This window comes from Equus asinus, chromosome 5 (genome assembly GCF_041296235.1).
Source record: "Equus asinus isolate D_3611 breed Donkey chromosome 5, EquAss-T2T_v2, whole genome shotgun sequence".
NCBI classification, from domain to species: Eukaryota; Metazoa; Chordata; class Mammalia; order Perissodactyla; family Equidae; genus Equus; species Equus asinus.
Window position 1 is genome coordinate 105,483,038 of NC_091794.1, and position 17,143 is coordinate 105,500,180.

The window sequence follows — 17,143 nt, forward strand, 5'->3', positions numbered from 1 at the left end:
GCTCTCATCGTGAGAGCTTTTTGGGGAAAGAGAGCTGAGGACAGGGAAGAGGGAGAAAGATTGAGATACCTGGTAAAAGCCACATTTGGCTCCAAGAGTCACATATTTTCCCAGCCTTGTCATTGCAGTTGTAGTGCTTATCACCTCATAAGCCTCTTGTCAGTATGACTCCAGGGTGCCTTTTAGTCCCAGGCTAACCTCTCATGCAGCTCTCTTTTCTCCTGGCAAGTCACCAGCGATTCCATTTCTTGGCCCTCTTTGCTCAGTCTGCTGCAGATGGTGTCAAGCATCCCAGCCCCTCTCTGTCCTTTCACTCTCCTGCTTTTCTTGCTGATGCCAGGTCGAGCACAGAGGCCAAGTCTGAGAATGGTTCCAGCATTGTTTCTCGTAGTCATTGCCCCTGGTGTGTGGTCCCTGGCTTTCATTCTTAAGTAATGTGAGATGCCAAGCTAAGCTGCTTGGACTAGAGCCTAAGGTAGATTCAGGTTGGCATTGCTGCTAGATCTAGTAGAATTTTCAATGCCTGTGGAAACCTGATTCCTCAATTTCTGTCTTCACCTACCCAAGTAAGTTCTCTGGCCTCCTGTGAGTGATGCTTGGTCCAGTCCTTCCTGCCTCAAGTTATTTCCACCCACCTCTGCTGGGTCTCAACGTAGTTCACCCAGTCGTTTCCTGTCCCCTCACCTCCACCCTGTCCCCACCTCGCCCTCTGCTTCCTGACCCTGCCCCATGGTTTCTTTTGAAATAAACACTTTTCATAACATATAAATAACTTAAACATAGAACACCATTAATCTATGTAACTTTCGTCTTAGAGAAATGTCATTTATCCACAGTATGTCGTAATTAAAGTGATTATAAATTTTATCACGTTGGCACTTCTGTTTTTGGCTTAATAGTTTATTTCTTTAAGTGCTGGCCTGTGTTGTTAGGAGTGCTCATCATTTTAAGTCTTTGTAAAACACTTAAGGTTTTGGGAAGGAGAAGAAATCATTGTTGAGCCTGCCAGCTCAAATTGTGTTGAAATAGCTTGATGTAGGAATGCCTCCTGATGAGAACATCAGTGTGTTCATTGAGTCAGCAGACATGTTGAGCACCTACTGTGTTCCAAGTACTGCTGGGTGCTGGAAGCATGTCAGCGAACCAACCAGGCGAGGCCAGCATCCTCCAGAAGCTTGCAGTGAGCTCTCAGGCCATCTCTTTCTTATGTTGGAGAACATGAAACATGTTGAGTGAATTTACCCTGTGCTGAATTTATCCCTTGAAACTACAAAATGTTAAATAATTTTTCTTGATTTAAAACTTTGATACAGATTTTCTAAAGTTGAATTACACATTTCCATGCCTTGGTAAGGGACATTACCTAAACGTACTTGGCCTTTCTTGATGTCTTGATCATCAGGGTGGGCATTGGGCATTATTATTAGGGTAGAGCAGTGCTCTCTGGCTCTGGACGTGAATTTGGGGTCTTTGATTTGGCCCTGCGCTGCCCCAGAGTCATGCTCTCCTCACTGGTACCCATTTCCTCCCAGTCAGCCTTCTCTTCTTGCTGTTGTGGGTCTGTTCTTAGTATCCTCTCCACCCCCTCTCTCTGTTGCCTGCTGTGACTGGGGAGAAACAGGTTGCCGAGGGGATCCCAAAAGTCAGGATTATTAAATCAATAACCTAGACAAAATATAATACTAAATTGTAGACTCTTCTTCTGGGTAGCTGAGTTAACATGGGCTTTGTTTTCTCACTGTTCAGAGATTTCCTTTTGGCAACTTCAGCTCTCTAGAAGTCTGTCTATATTAAATTGTTTATTGCTGTGTCACCCTGAGCAGAACCTGCTGATTTCTGTGTTTTAAGGATGTCAGAACAAATGGTTATCTCTGTTCATTAATGTCCAAGGGGATTCTGTTGATATGATCCCTATTTGAGTTTATCTAGATGTGCCTGAAACTGCTACTGAATATCAATATTTATTTCAATATCATAGCTGTTCTGACTGTTCTTTGATTCCTTTGTCATTATTTATAGGCCTCTTAGTGATTTGCTGTCTGGACAAAGATTTTTTTTGCAGAGCCCTTCCTTCATTCCTCATTTCTGTAACACCCTGCTCACAGCTGCCCCTATTGGTCTGCTCAGTCTTCTTTGACTGTGCTATGCTGTTAAAACTATGCTTTGGAGAGGACCATGGGACCTTGGGGTGCTGTGACAGAGGGAGAAGGGGCTTGTTTCAAACAGTTTTTCTTCCAGTCACTGCTGTATCCAAGACTGTTCTGTGAGCTGCAGAGATGTCCTTTGTTTTTAGAATATCTAGCAGCTACTTGATCCTCAGTGAAGTTCTGGTTCCTTCCCCTGGTTCCCTGCCACATTTTCCCGTTTGCCACACAGTTCCTCCCTAGAATTTCCTCTGCCATACTGAGCCTTCTTCCTTGCAGATTTTGACAGAGCTGGAGCACAGTGGCATTGGAAGGATCAAAGAGCAGAGTGCCCGCATGCTGGGGCACCTGGTCTCCAACGCTCCCCGGCTCATCCGCCCCTACATGGAGCCTATTCTGAAGGTATCTCCTAATAGCTGGAGAGGCTGGCCCTTTCTCTCTGGGTTGTCCTCTGTCAGCTCGTTTGGGATGATGGGAGTGTTTCAGTTGATAATTTCTGTGGTCCTGGGCTCAGGGACAAGGGCCATATCAAGCACTCTCAGTTAAAGAATACCAAGAATCTCACCAGTTGTTGGTAAGGGCTCTCCTTATAAGAGATAAGATACAAGATACAAGATAAGATACTCTTCAAGCACATCATTAAATGTGCTTGGAGGGGCCGCCCCCGTGGCCAAGTGGTTAAGTTCGCGTGCTCTGCTTTGGCGGCCCAAGGTTTCGCTGGTTTGGATCCTGGGTGCGGACATGGTGCCACTTGTCAGGCCATGCTGAGGTGGCATCCCACATGCCACAGCTAGAAGGACCCACAACTAGAATATACAACTATATACTGGGGGAATTTGGGGAGAAAAAGCAGAAAGAAAAAAAAGATTGGCAACAGCTGTTAGCTCAGGTGCCAATCTTTAAAAAAAGATGTGCTTGGAAATGAGAAGTAGTAGATAATGGCATAAAATAGCTCCCCCAAAATGAAGGAAAAAATGAGCCTTAAAATCTGAAACAACCTTCAAATCTGAATACGTTAGAGTCATGCGAAGTCTTTCATAACTTGTGTAAGTCTGGGCAAATGCTCACACAGATATAGTTTGGAGGAGGCATGGGAAATGTTTTTATATCGTGGCACTCCCCTCCCCACCCTATATGTCACACTTGTGCTCAGGATGAAGAAAAGTTTGAGAATCCACATTCCAGAGAAATCTTGGATTCATAAAGCCTAGAAGTAATTTATTTATGACTGAGATGGTCTCTTGGGTGAATTTTACTTATGTAATAAGAAAGGTTTCTAGTAGATTCTGCTCTGCATTCATTTTCTCATATCTTCTTTCCAAGGCTTTAATTTTGAAACTGAAAGATCCAGACCCTGATCCAAACCCAGGTGTGATCAATAATGTCTTGGCTACAATAGGAGAATTGGCTCAGGTAAGGGGACAACTGCTTTTTCCATAGGGTAGAAAGACTACTATCTAACCTCTGAGGAAGTCAATACTTTTTAATGCCAGAATTTCTAATCTTATCTACCACCCTCTTTTCCATTTTGCAGGTTAGTGGCTTAGAAATGAGAAAATGGGTTGATGAACTGTTTATCATCATCATGGACATGCTCCAGGACTCTTCTCTTTTGGCCAAAAGGCAGGTGAGTACTACTCCTTCTTGATTGAGCAGGACAGGCCCCAGGAGGCCAGGGACCTTGTCTCTCTCGGTCACTCAGTATTCTCAGCCAGTGCCTAACACAGAGCTTGGCACATGATAGGTACTCAGAAATGTTTGTTGAGTGGGTAAAAAGAAGAAAGACTTGGAGCCAGAATTAGCTGTCATCCTGACCCAGAGTCACTTTCAGTAAGTATCAGGGCTGATCAGTGCCATTTCCTGTAAACAAAAGAAAATGCCGATCATCTGCCAGAGCCCCGGCCCCTAAAGAGAAAAAGAAGGCCTGGGCCTCTGACTGTGGAGGCTAGCAGAGCTTCTGCTCACCCTCCCCCAGCCTTGGCTTCACTGTGGTCATTGAGGTCATTAGGTGACTAGACTAAAATTAGGAGCAATCTTAATTTCCTTTTGAGTCATAATTCTCCTGTTCATCATTCAGGATATGGGAGGCCTATGTGTTTCCTTTGAGAAAGGTACAACTAATCTTTCTCTTTTGATCCAGTGATTGTTGTATTGGTTTGTAGCCTTGTTTTCATGTCCTGACTCTCAGGATTTCTGTTCATGGTTAGTGTGTTACTGGAAATTCTTTTCTTGTAAAAACCTCCAAGACTTTATTTTATCATTTAAAAAACAGTACAAACTATGCTTTCTTTGCTCTCTTACTGGCTCAACAAACCATGTCATCTTTTGCCTGTTCAGGTGGCTCTCTGGACCCTGGGACAGTTGGTGGCCAGCACTGGCTATGTGGTGGAGCCCTACAGGAAGTACCCCACTTTGCTTGAGGTGCTGCTGAATTTTCTGAAGACTGAGCAGAACCAGGGTACCCGGAGAGAGGTAGGGAACATGGCAGACTTGGTCTTTGAAGACTGCTGGGAGAATGGAGAGAGAGAGAAGTTTGTGGCATTAACATGCTCTGATGGTATTGATTAGACTCCCCATTTCTCTCTGTTTTGTTCACGTAGCTGGTCATCCGGGTATTAATTGGGTATCTGGAACATGAGAGGAATATCCATGAAACCTGTCGTAGTCGGATGTTGTGATGTTTTCTTTTTCTCCTCCCCTTTCCCACCCAGGCTATCCGTGTGTTAGGGCTTCTGGGGGCCTTGGATCCCTACAAGCACAAAGTGAACATCGGCATGATCGACCAGTCCCGTGACGCTTCTGCTGTCAGCCTGTCAGAATCCAAGTCAAGTCAGGATTCCTGTAAGTTGAGGGGAACCGTGAGAGACTCACCAAGTTCCTGCCTCACAAAGCTGTTGCCGGCCGTACAGAAAGAGCCTTGGGTTGGATGGATAACTATGAAATTATAGCATACTGGCTTACTTCGAAACATTTGAACGGAAAGTCACTAATTTCCTCTTGAATCACAGCAGGGATGCTGCTTCCCAGTGTGTCCAGAGTCCTCACATCCGTCCAGATTCTTTGTCAAGGGTCAACAGGCTAAATCTTTACTCACTTTTTGGTACTGAAGAGAGAGATGTGAATAATCACCCCATCGTCTCTGTTCATCTCTCATTCTTTGTTAGTGCTTCTTTGATGTTTTCTATTCCTATGGCACCCCAGGAGGAAGAGGGTAGAATTTATTCTCCCTGTTTTGATTGATAGGGAAATCTGAGGCAAGGCTCAAGGTCATAGAAAAACTAGTAGCATTCAGAATCCAGGGCTCTCTTTTCCATCAGGTGGTCTGTCCTTAGAGCCCCTTTGCCTTTTGACAAGTAGCCTGAGTGACTGGGTAGGATGTGGAGAGTTTTCTAGACTTAACCCATTGTCCATCAGGGCAGGCTTATTTCTGAAAGTGTGGAAGTTCAACAGTGGCTCTCCCAACTATTTTGCCAAAATAAAATAATTTGTTTCTAAACTCTGTGGTTGGGGTAATATTGCTTTCAATTTGTTCTTCTGTATATTCAAGAACTATGCCTGTGATGTTATCCTGTCACACCCATGGCTGTCAAGAGCAGAGCCTGAGCCATATCCCTCAGGTTTTCCTCCTTACTTGGCAGCCCCAGTCATCCAGTCTCTTGATCCTTCTAGTTCCTCCCCTCCTCATTGCACTACTATCCTCTCTCCCCCAAGTCCTTGAGATCCTTGTTGTCCAGGTCAGGTAGCATTTGCCGCTCACTTGTCTGAATTCCCCGGGGGGACCAAGCAGCTGCTGAACAGATGTTTGCCTAATTTAATTCCCTTTACTTTCATTTGGGGGAGTAAGTATTTTTATTGATGGTTTCAGTTACAAAGTTGTGAGCTGTAATGATAAGCTTAAGTTAAACATAACAATTTAAAGAAAACCCATCACGTACTGTTTTAGGCTTCTGTAGTTTGGGTAATGGAAAAGCCAGAAACTATTTAGTCCTTGATGGTGAGAGTCTAGTCATCGGTTGCTAATATACCCCGTATTCCCGATGGTGTTAGAATATAGCAAGGAGAAAGATATGAATGCTAATGATTGTCAGAAGGGTTTTTGTTTATCATTAACCATGCTCTGCCTAAAGTCAGAATCATGTCACATTTGGCTCATGATTCTTGCCATCATTTGTCCTAGCTGACTACAGCACCAGTGAAATGCTGGTCAACATGGGGAACCTGCCTCTGGACGAGTTCTACCCAGCTGTGTCCATGGTGGCCCTGATGCGGATCTTCCGAGACCAGTCCCTCTCTCACCATCACACCATGGTTGTCCAGGCCATCACCTTCATCTTCAAGTCCCTGGGGCTCAAGTGTGTGCAGTTCCTGCCCCAGGTCATGCCCACGTTCCTGAATGTCATTCGGGTCTGTGACGGGGCCATCCGGGAAGTAAGTAGCTAAAACCCCAGCCCTTGCTCCTCCCTGCTCCGAGCTACACCTGCATGGGAGATCCATCTCCAGCTCAGCCCCCTAGTCATGCACTGTGCTTGCTGCTGAGCCTAATGCCTCTCCTGCCCCTTAACTTCCAACACCTAAGCCTACAGATTTAATCAGCTCAGCCCAATTTCCTGGTTTATCCCCTCAAAATGGCTAAAAGATGAATGGCCTATGGCGATGAACAGTATTGTTCGTCTCAGTAATCTAGAGTTCAATACAACTGTCTGGTAGAATGTTCCACAGTTTGGATTTCTGGTTGCTTCTTCTTACATTTAAGTCAAACCTTTTCAGTGAGAATACTGCGGAGGTGAAGTTGCACACGTCTCACTGGATCTCTTAATGTCAGTTTGTCTCACTATTGTTGATGCTAAGTTTGAGCCGTGGTAAAGTTGGTATGCATCAGATCTCTCCATTGTGAAGTTCCCTTTTCCCTTAGTCATTAAGTAATCTCGGGGGTGAGACTCTGAGACTGTATGGCTGTCCTGTTCCCCGACTACCTTTTACCCAATGATTTCAGCATCTCTTGATGGTCCTGGCCTGAATCAGTTGTCATACTGGTTACAAAATAGTGACTTTCTAGTTCTGTCATTCCTTCTACTTTTAATAGCTGGCACTTTTCTATGAAGGCTTTTCCCCTTTTCCTCCCGCTTTCTCTCTCGCGCTCTTTTTTCTTCCTCTAAACCACAGAGCACACAGTGGTTCTGTGATTCCTCTACCTGCACCGCCACTGGCAGCAAACCTGCTAATAAAGTTCAAGGGGACTTTGCAGTTCCTCCTCTTCTCAGAAAATATTCCACAAGGGTGTACAGTCAGCATACTGTGCTTAAAAGGTACTTGAATTAGTTATTTTTCCCTCTGTGGTCATATGTCCAATTGGGTACACTTTTAGAGGCGAGAGGACCTTTTTAGAAAGTATAGTTTTTGACTTTGTGCCTGGAGTGTAGAGGTACAGTTTATTTTTATGTAATCAACCTTATTGAATTCTTACTAATTCTAGTAACTTACCTGTACGTTTTCCCAGGTTTTCACTCTAGGTAATCATATAGTCTGCAAAAAGACAAAGACGGTTTTGATTTTTTTGTTTTAATCTGTAAACCAGTTACTGCTTTTCCTTACTGTGTTCCTAGACCTTTCACTACAGTGTTGATTAGACCCAGTGACAGTGGAAATCTTTAATCTTCTTCCTGATTTCAGTGGGACTGCTGTTAAGATTTCACCACTAAGTATAGTGTTTGCTGTAGGTTTTTGGTGGATAGCTTTTTAAAGGTCATAAGTGTTCTCTTATGGTTTTAGTTTGCTAAAGAGTTTTTATCATGAATGGGTATTGGGTTTATCAAATAACTGCCTTTTCTTTATCTGTTGTGTTCATGTGGTTTTTCTTTCAATGCGTTAACATGTTGATTTACAGTGATAGATGTTCTAATGTTGAAACATCCTTGAATTCTTGTGTTAAAACCATCTTGGTTATGATTTATTTCTTAATATATTCATTTTGTATCTAATATTTAATTTAGAATTTTTGCGTCTATGTTCCTGAGTAGAATTGGCCTGTAGTTGTTTTTTTTTTTTAACTATAGGTTCAAAAATCTGTTTAGCTTTTTTGTTTCTGAGACAGTTTTGGTCACATTTTTCTAAGAAATCATTTGTTTAAATTATAAAATATATTGGCATGAATTTATTTACACTATTCTTTTATATTTTAATTTCTTTTTTCTTTCTTTCTTTTTTTTTTTTTTTTGCTGAGGAAGATTCACCCTGAGCTAACATCTGTGCCAATCTTCCTCTATTTTGTATGTGGGTTGCCACCACAGCATGGGCGCTGATGAGTAGTGTAGGTCCACACCCAGGAACTGAACCTGGGCCACCAAAGTGGAGCGTACCAAACTTAACCGCTAGGCCAGGTGGCCAGCTTCTATATTTTCCTTTCTTTTTTTTTTTTTTAAGATTTTATTTTTTCCTTTTTCTCCCCAAAGCCCCCTGGTCCATAGTTGTATATTCTTCGTTGTGGGTCCTTCTAGTTGTGGCATGTGGGATGCTGCCTCAGCATGGTTTGATGAGCAATGCCATGTCCGCGCCCAGGATTTGAACCAACGAAACACTGGGCCGCCTGCGGCGGAGTGCGCGAACTCAACCACTCGGCCACGGGGCCAGCCCCCTATATTTTCATTTCTTGCTAGAGATTTGTCATGGTATTTTTCATTTTCAAAGAACCAGCTTTTGCCTTTGTTAATCTCTCTTGTATCTTTGTTTTCCTTTTTTTTTTAGGAAGATTAGCCCTGAGCTAACTGCTGCCAATCCTCCTCTTTTTTTTTTTTTTTTTTTTAAAGATTTTATTTTTTCCTTTTTCTCCCCAAAGCCCCCCAGTACATAGTTGTATATTCTTCGTTGTGGGTCCTTCTAGTTGTGGCATGTGGGACGCTGCCTCAGCGTGGTTTGATGAGCAGTGCCATGTCCGCGCCCAGGATTCGAACCAACGAAACACTGGGCCGCCTGCAGCGGAGCCCGCGAACTTAACCACTCGGCCACGGGGCCAGCCCCGCAATCCTCCTCTTTTTGCTGAGGAAGACTGGCCCTGAGCTAACATCCATGCCCATTTCCTCTACTTTATATGTAGGACACCTACCACAGCATGGCGTGCCAATCGGTGCTATGTCTGTACCTGGGATCCAAACCAGCAAACCCCGGGCTGCTGAAGCAGAACATCTGCACTTAACCACTGCGCTGGGCTGGCCCCTATATCTTTGTTTTCTACTTCATTAATCTGCTCTTTATTATTACTTTCCTCTGATTTTTTCTGCTTTAAAAAAAATTATGTTTAAATATTAGCTCATTAATTGTCAGTCTTTCTTCTTATCTAATGTAATCTGTTAAGCCTATAAATTTAACTCCAGCTGTTGTTTAGCTGCATTCCAAAACTTTTTAAAACTTTATTGAGATGAAACTTACATACCATAATCACTCTTGTTAAGTGTAAAATCCAGTGATTTTTAATGTGTTTACAGAATTGTGCAGTCTCACTACAATCTAATATTAGAAAATTTCCATCACCCTGGAAAGAAACCTCCTGCACCTTTGCAATCATTTTCCGTTCCTGCCCCAAACCTAGGCAACAACTAATCTTCTTTCTGTCTCTATGGATTTGCTTTTTCTGGGCATTTCATAGAATTGGAATCATATGTTGTTTTTTGTGGCTAGCTTCTTTGAGGTTCATCTGTGTTGTAACATTTATCAGTACATTCCTCTTTTGTTGCTGAATAATAATGTAATATTTTCATTATTATTCATAAATAAGTATTTTCTGATGTTTGTTATGATTTCTTATTTTTAGAAAAAGGAAGTGTTTTATTTAGATGAATTAAAATGGGTGTATGACTAATATGAAATAAGCAAAGCTCAAATCAAGTCATGGAATCCTTGAAATGATTTCTTCTTTCACCATTGAGTTATTTAAAAGTGGATATTTTAATTTGCAAACTTACAGGATTTTAAATTTCTTTTTTGGATATGGATTTCTAACTTACTGCATTGAGTTTACGATTCTTTGATATTTGCTGAAACTGCCTTAATGATCTAATGCTTGGTTGAGTTTGAGAAGTGTTTCTCCTATGCTGGGAATAGTGTGCATTTCCTACTTTTATACACAAAGTTCTACACATGTCATTAGATTTGAAGGTATTACTAGTTCAAATCTTTTGTATCCCTATTAGTTTTTTATCTTCTTTATCAATTACTGAGAGAAATGAGATAAAAATCTCCCTTTACAAGGTGTATTTATTAATTCTTATAGTTTAATCGTTTCTGTTTTATATATTTTGGGGGTTTTATCATTAGGTACATACAAATTTTAAATCATCATATCTTCCTGGTAAACTGAATCTTTTATTATTTTGCAATGACCCTTTTTTATCTTTAATAATACCTTAAAATTTTTTTGCTTAATATTAGTATAGCTACAACAACTTTTTTTGGAGGGTGTATGTCTTTTTTTATCCTTTCAACTGTTTTGTGATATTTTTGCTTTAGATGGATCGCTCATAATAATAATACATATGATAATACAGCTAGATTATCTTTTAAATCCACTTTGAAAATCTTTGTCTTTTACTCAGTGCATTTAGCCCATTTGCATTTATTGTGATTGCTGATATATTTGGGTTTACTTCCACCATCTTACTTGATGCTTTATTTTTGTCCTGCTTTATCTGTTTATTTTCTTTCTTTTCTGTTTTCTTGGGGGCTTCATTGAGCTTTCATTTTCTTATCTTTTGCCCTCTACTCGTTGGCCACCTTTAGTTTTCTTAAATATTTTGTAATGGAATATTTCAATCATGAACAAAAGTAGATAACATATTAAAGTTTTATACTCATCAATAATTATTAGCTTTTTATCAATTTGGTGTCATCATATTATACACTCACTTTTTTTCCTGGAGTATTTTAAAGCAAAGTCTAGATATCATATTATTTCAGCAATAAATATGGGTTTTTTCCCATATCACTCAATCTCCCTCCCTTCTCTTATGTTATTATCTAGTATCACTTTGTCTTAACCACCAAATTAAACATTATTACCGTTGTTTTATGCAGTGTTTGTTTATATTCTTCCACAACTTGCTATTTCATTTCTCATCATTCTGTCTCCTATCTCATTGCTTTCTCCCGAGATCATTTTCCTTCTTCCTGAGGCAAATTCCTCTTGTGAGCATCTGTTGAAGTAAACTCTGTTTTTGTTTATCTGAAAAAAAATCTTTATTTCACCCTCATTTAAAATCTTCATTTAGCTGAGAATACAATTCTGGGTTCTCCTGCAACTGTGGATATTATTCCACTGTTTTCTGAATCTTTTTCTTTTTTTGCTTTCTTTTTTTGCTGAGGAAGATTTGCCCTGACCTAACATCTGTTGCCAATCTTCCTCTTTTTGTGTGTGAGCCACCACTACAGCATGGCCATTGACAGACGAGTGGTGTAGGTCTGTGCCCAGGAAGGGAACCCGGGCCACTGAAGCCGAGCATGCCAAACTTAACCACTAGGCCACTGGGGCTGGCCTCTAACTTCTTTTGTTGCTGTTGAGAAATCACGATTCCTTTTTACTTAATTTCCCTTTTCTCTATGGATATTTAGGTCTTGTTGTTGTTGTCCTGAAGTTTCGCTGTTGTATATCTAAATGTGGATTTCTTTTTCTTATCCTATTTGAGATTTGTGGGCTTCCTGAATATAAGGATCCACATTTCTATTTTTTCCTTTCAGTATTTGATTCAACATGTAGAGCTTCTCACTCTGTCCTTAATGTCTCTTAGTTGCTTGTCCAATTTGTCATCTTTCTCTCTCAAAGATGCCTTATGGACATTTCTTCACATCCATTTTTTGCTTGCTAATTCTTCAGCTATGTCTTTTTGACCTGTCATTCAGTTTTCAGGTTCAACTACATTTTCGCATTTCTAAAGTTATGCTAGGTTCTTTCAAATATGCCGATTATTTTTTGGTGGTATCTTGTTCCTTACTCATATTTTTTTATTCTCACTTTTATTTCTTTCAACTCTTTAAGCAGATAGGTCTTTTCTATCCCGTAATTCTAATGTATGTAAAATCCTTGATGGATCTGGTTCTGTTGTTTATTGTTTTTGCTAAGTCACACTAGCAGTGGTCTATCCCTATATGTGTTTCATAATTTTGGATCAAGTATTGTATTCAGCTGGGTTTTCCCTGGGGCAGCACTAGAAAATCTGCTCTGAAGTTGCATCTCTCCAGAGAGGATTTACATTTGCTTCTGCCAGGTGATCTGGGGGAACTTTAAGTTAATTTCTTGGCTTAGAGTTTCTCAGGCCACACAGATAGTTAAAATAACTCCCTAAACTCATATAAGAGTGGCCTGAAATTACAGACTCTTAGGGGAAACGTTTTTTTTTTTAAAGTCTCCTTTTTTTTGGTGAGGAAGAGTGGCTCTGAGCTATCATCTGTTGCCAATTTTCCTCTTTTTTTTTCTCCCCAAAGCTCCACTACATAGTAGTATATCCTAGTTGTAAGTCCTTCTAGTTCTTCTGTGTAGGATGCCCCCACAGCATGGCTTGATGAGTGGTGCTAGGCCTGTGCCCAGGATCCGAACCCGCGAACCCTGGGCCGCTGAAATGGAGTGTGTGAACTTATAAGTGCTACACCATTGGGTGGGCTCCTAGAGGAGTCTTTTTTTTCTACGTAAACCCCACATCAAGACTGACACATTTTTCTTTGTCTCCTTTTGCTAGTAGACAGATTGGGAGGGGGGATTCATCATTTTTCTTAATATGTAACCCTTTGAATGTCTAGCTTTATGTGAAAGGTTTCAGTTCTGATAATCTAATAACAATGTTTGCTATCTGTTATGCATTATTTTTAAGCATTTCATGGGAGGATTTGGGGGGAGATCTAATCCACCATATTTTCAGGAACAAAACTGTATGCTCTTTTAAAATACTAATGTTTTTGGGGGAAAAAGAAAAAAGCTTGAGAAAGAATCGAAGGGAAAAGAAATAAGGTGGCCACCCGGGCTCTACCTATAATGAGGTACTTGCCTGTGTGTATCCCCCCTGTTGCTACTCCTTATGAATTGGCCACTGAGAGGCTTCCCCATGTACATCTAATAGGAAATGCCGCAACAATCAGGAGGCATTTCTCCTTTCTGTCCTGTGGTTTGCCCTGACCTCCCTGCCATCCCCAGTGCCCTGCTTCTCCAGCTTAGATTTTCTTCCCTCTTTCAGGTTTCGCATGACAAAAATTTAACTACAGAACCATCAAATTTAGAGTCTCATGTCCCTTGATCTGTAAGGTATTTTTTAGGGACCATTTCACACAAACTGTCAACGTGATTCTGTGAGGAGGCCCAGGAGGTGGGTAGGGATGGCTCTACTGAGTCCAACCTGTGCCATGTGGTGACCAGCTTCTACCACCTAGCAGCCATTGATGTCCCTGTCATTGAGAATTAGTCAAAGCTCTTTGGGCCCAATCCTGTGTGTCCTGTCAGTCTCACCTCTTCAGGTAATGAGTTCTGTAAGTCTGTTAGTCAATATTTGAAATAACACTTTTTATTTATCCCTAACACCCAAGTTTCAAAATGTGCATAAGAGTGAAAATATGTATGTTTATCACTAAATTATCCTTGTTAGAGGAGGGCAGCAAAGACTGAGAAGGCTATAAAAGTCTTTTGGGGAGGGGGGTTTAGAATATGATTTACTACTTAATATTGACATGTAGCACTATTTGAAGATGAGAACAAAATAAAAATACACCCCAAAGACATCTTTAACCTGGATGTCCCTTACCCAAGCCCTCCTCATTCCCATCCTTATTGAGTAGATGGCATCTCCTCCTAAAATTGCAAGGTACCAACCTAAAGAGAATCTTATCCCATCCCTCCCTCAATTTGCTTGCTGTTTTAGTTGATAATTTCTTAGAGACACAGTTAACAAAGACCTAATTAATTGAGTTAATTACTATAAATCAACTATGGTGCCCATAATAGTTAGCCGCATTTATTTTAGAAAGTAAGTGGTAGTGAATTAGGGCTGAATAAACAAAATATATGTTTATAGCTGATTAAAAATTTCATGTCCATCTTTTTTTTCCAGAATGGAAATAGCCCATATTTATTGAATAGTGACAGGCCAGGCACCATTCGTATTAACTTGTTTCACACATATTAACTCATTTACTCCTCACAACAGCACTGTGAGGAAGGTGCTGTTATCCCCATTTTTCAGACGAGCAAGTCGAGGAGCAGAGATGTTAGGTCATTTGTCCAAGGTTAGCAGCGTGTCCCGGATTTTCATCCAGGCGGTCTCGATCATTGCAGCTTCCTTAACCTCAGAGCAGCTCTCCCACTGGCGCACTACGTGACCAGAACCGGCTAGTAAGGTCCTCAAGTGCCTCTCGATCCTGAAGAACTGGGATGATGCAAATTTCTAAGAACTGCCTCATTTTTTCAATGCACACGGGACCCAAAGGAATGTCATTGTTCATCATTATTTACTGACTCAGAAATGTCTTTTTCACTTGTTCAAATGAGGCTCCAAAAAAAGACCCACACATTACTGTATCTATTTTCTGGCGGCTCTGTGTGGGTCTGTGGTGCTGGTCTCTGAGGCTGATCTCCCAGAAAGGACTCTGAAGCCAGTCTTGCACCAGATTGTTCATGTCCATTTTTAAGTCTCTAGTGACTCCAGAAATCCTTCAATGATGGCTCATATTCATTGAGCACTTAACATTCATTGAGTATTCATGTCCCTGTTCTGATGCTTTCCAGGTCTTAATCCCTTTAATCCTTAGAACCAGTCTGTGAGACAAGTACTGTTATCCCCATTTTCCCACTGAAGAGGTGGGCACAGAGAGGTTAAATGAAGGTCGTAAAGCCATAAGTGACAGAATGATTCAAAACAGGCAGTATGGCTCCAAAACCCCTGCTATGCAGTAACTGGTTTACCTGGTGTGTAAAGCCACTGACAGTTGTTTTTAGCCACCACCACCGTCACCATCACAGGTTTTAAGTCTGATTCTTTGTAACTTACTTTCAGTAGATTAGGTGGTGCAGAAACCGGTTCTGTAGTTGTCTTTAGGTAAGCCTGGGAGTTCTACATCCTTCATGGCGCCAACTTGCTGACCTCTTCTCCTTTCAGTTTCTGTTCCAGCAGTTGGGAATGTTGGTGTCCTTTGTGAAGAGCCACATCAGACCTTATATGGATGAAATAGTCACCCTCATGAGAGTGAGTAGAAATTAATGCTTCGACCTGTTCATCAGTGTTCGGGTCCAGGAACATTCAGAAGCAGGTTTGGATAACATGGTCATTTCTTTCATGGGTCATTGTAGAGCTGTTACAACCCGAGCTAAAAAGTGGAGCAAGGTGTCCTCCTGGGTTACAAAAGGAGAAGGAGGGGCTGTTGCTGCAGGCTCCCAGAGGCAGGAGTCCAGGGTGTGGAGTCTGAGGAAGAATCCCGAAGTGATGTTCTGCCAGAAATAGACACTTGAGTTCTTTAATTTCGCTTTAATATCACAACAGTGCTTTATCGTTCCCACGAAAGCCCTCTTCCTTACTGCCCGTAAAACCACGGCCTTAAGAGAGGATTGGGGATTGGGTTTTCCTAGGGCCGTTAAATACGATGGACTCCTGTCAGGCACTGAGGAAGAAGCTGATGCTTTACCCTGCTACCTGCAAAAGCATAAATGCCACCGTCTGACTGCAGTGGTGTGAGGAAGGCTCACGTCCCAGATTTTATACCATGCTTTGAGCAGGTGCAGAGGACTCCCCATTGATGGCAATATTGTTCTTCTGTTTGAGAGGGAGGCCTGCTTCCTGCTGTTCTATATAATTTAAATGTCTCTGTTGGGAAGGTTGCTTTGCAGAGATGACTATGTCCTCAAAGAATTGGAAGATAGTTCTTCCAATGGTTTCTGTTCTTCTACACCAGACCTCTATAGTTAGCTTGGAGGAAGCAGCAGGACCAAAATCAGAGTGTCTGGCTTCAAAAGTGGAACTTTCCCAAAACTGGGTCTCAGAACTGAACAACTCCTATATGTATAAATAATTAGAAGCTGCTCTGTTCCCTGACTCCTGCCACAGAGGCCTCTGTACAAGGAAGAGTTAGGCAGAATGCTAAAGTTGTGCAGAATGCTAAAGAGCCTGGTGGGTAGTATTGGGGGGAGCAGCAGGGGAGAAAGCAGTGGACTCTGTGGTTTGAAGCTGAAGGAATCGGTGACTTATTCTCCCCAAAAAGACTTATGACCAAAACAGGGATTTGAGGTGGGGGCCTCACACCTGCAAAATACAGCTTTCATTCCCTCCCAAGACATAGAAGGTGCCACAGGGGCCCTTCCTCTGGCTATTAATCCTGAGTGTTCTAATGAGCTCCCTTGAGCCCAGGAGGAGAAGAGTCTTCGTGAACAGTGATCCAGCCCACATCCCTGGGCAGGCTGCCTGGCTTCTTTGAGGTACAGAAACCACTGTGAGCAGCCGATAGTAACACAGTGGGGAGGTGGGTGGCCTTTCTCTAAAGAAGGCAGAGTGTGAGCCAAGTGCATGAACGTCAGACGAAATGTGGAGGCCATAAAATCTGTGCTGTTTCTTTGCCAAAGCTTTTTATCTAGAGAAAATAGCTTTTTCAGAATATTTCTCTCTCCAAGCAGAGAGAAAATTTTACCAGCATCTTTTAGTATGGTTTTTACTTTCTAAGCTATTATGCTTAAAAAAATTTTTTTTAATAAAAATACTTTCTGCTTCTATAAAGCCTTTCATCTGAGGAGTTACACTTTTTTTCACTGACTTCTACTCTGAATTATTTGGGGCCCCAAGAGTATTAATATGCATGTGTTGCCATCATTAGTAGAGTTTCTGTTGTCATCGTCTCCTGCTTCAGAGGTTTTAAAGAAGTCAGTGGACAGCTATCATTTTTAGTTGATTTGAAAGTACAGCTTTTTCTGGAGTCGGAGACTTGGACCAATTTGCCTTGTAGTACTGAGGCAGGATGCGGCAAATTGGCCAAGTCTTTATTTTAGTAAC

General features: G+C 41.6%; 1 protein-coding gene across 7 annotated transcripts in view; it reads left to right on the top strand.

Annotated features, from left to right (window-relative positions):
- MTOR (mechanistic target of rapamycin kinase) overlaps window positions 1-17,143 on the top strand; it is a 119,592-nt gene that overhangs the window by 18,745 nt on the left and 83,704 nt on the right. For all 7 annotated transcript variants that reach the window (XM_044769665.2, XM_070511090.1, XM_044769663.2 and 4 more), the window contains exons 14-20: window positions 2,424-2,546; window positions 3,468-3,557; window positions 3,679-3,771; window positions 4,482-4,616; window positions 4,856-4,985; window positions 6,322-6,572; window positions 15,266-15,352. In XM_044769665.2, the coding sequence (XP_044625600.1) occupies window positions 2,424-2,546; window positions 3,468-3,557; window positions 3,679-3,771; window positions 4,482-4,616; window positions 4,856-4,985; window positions 6,322-6,572; window positions 15,266-15,352 (909 nt within the window). The remainder of the gene's footprint in view (window positions 1-2,423; window positions 2,547-3,467; window positions 3,558-3,678; window positions 3,772-4,481; window positions 4,617-4,855; window positions 4,986-6,321; window positions 6,573-15,265; window positions 15,353-17,143) is intronic.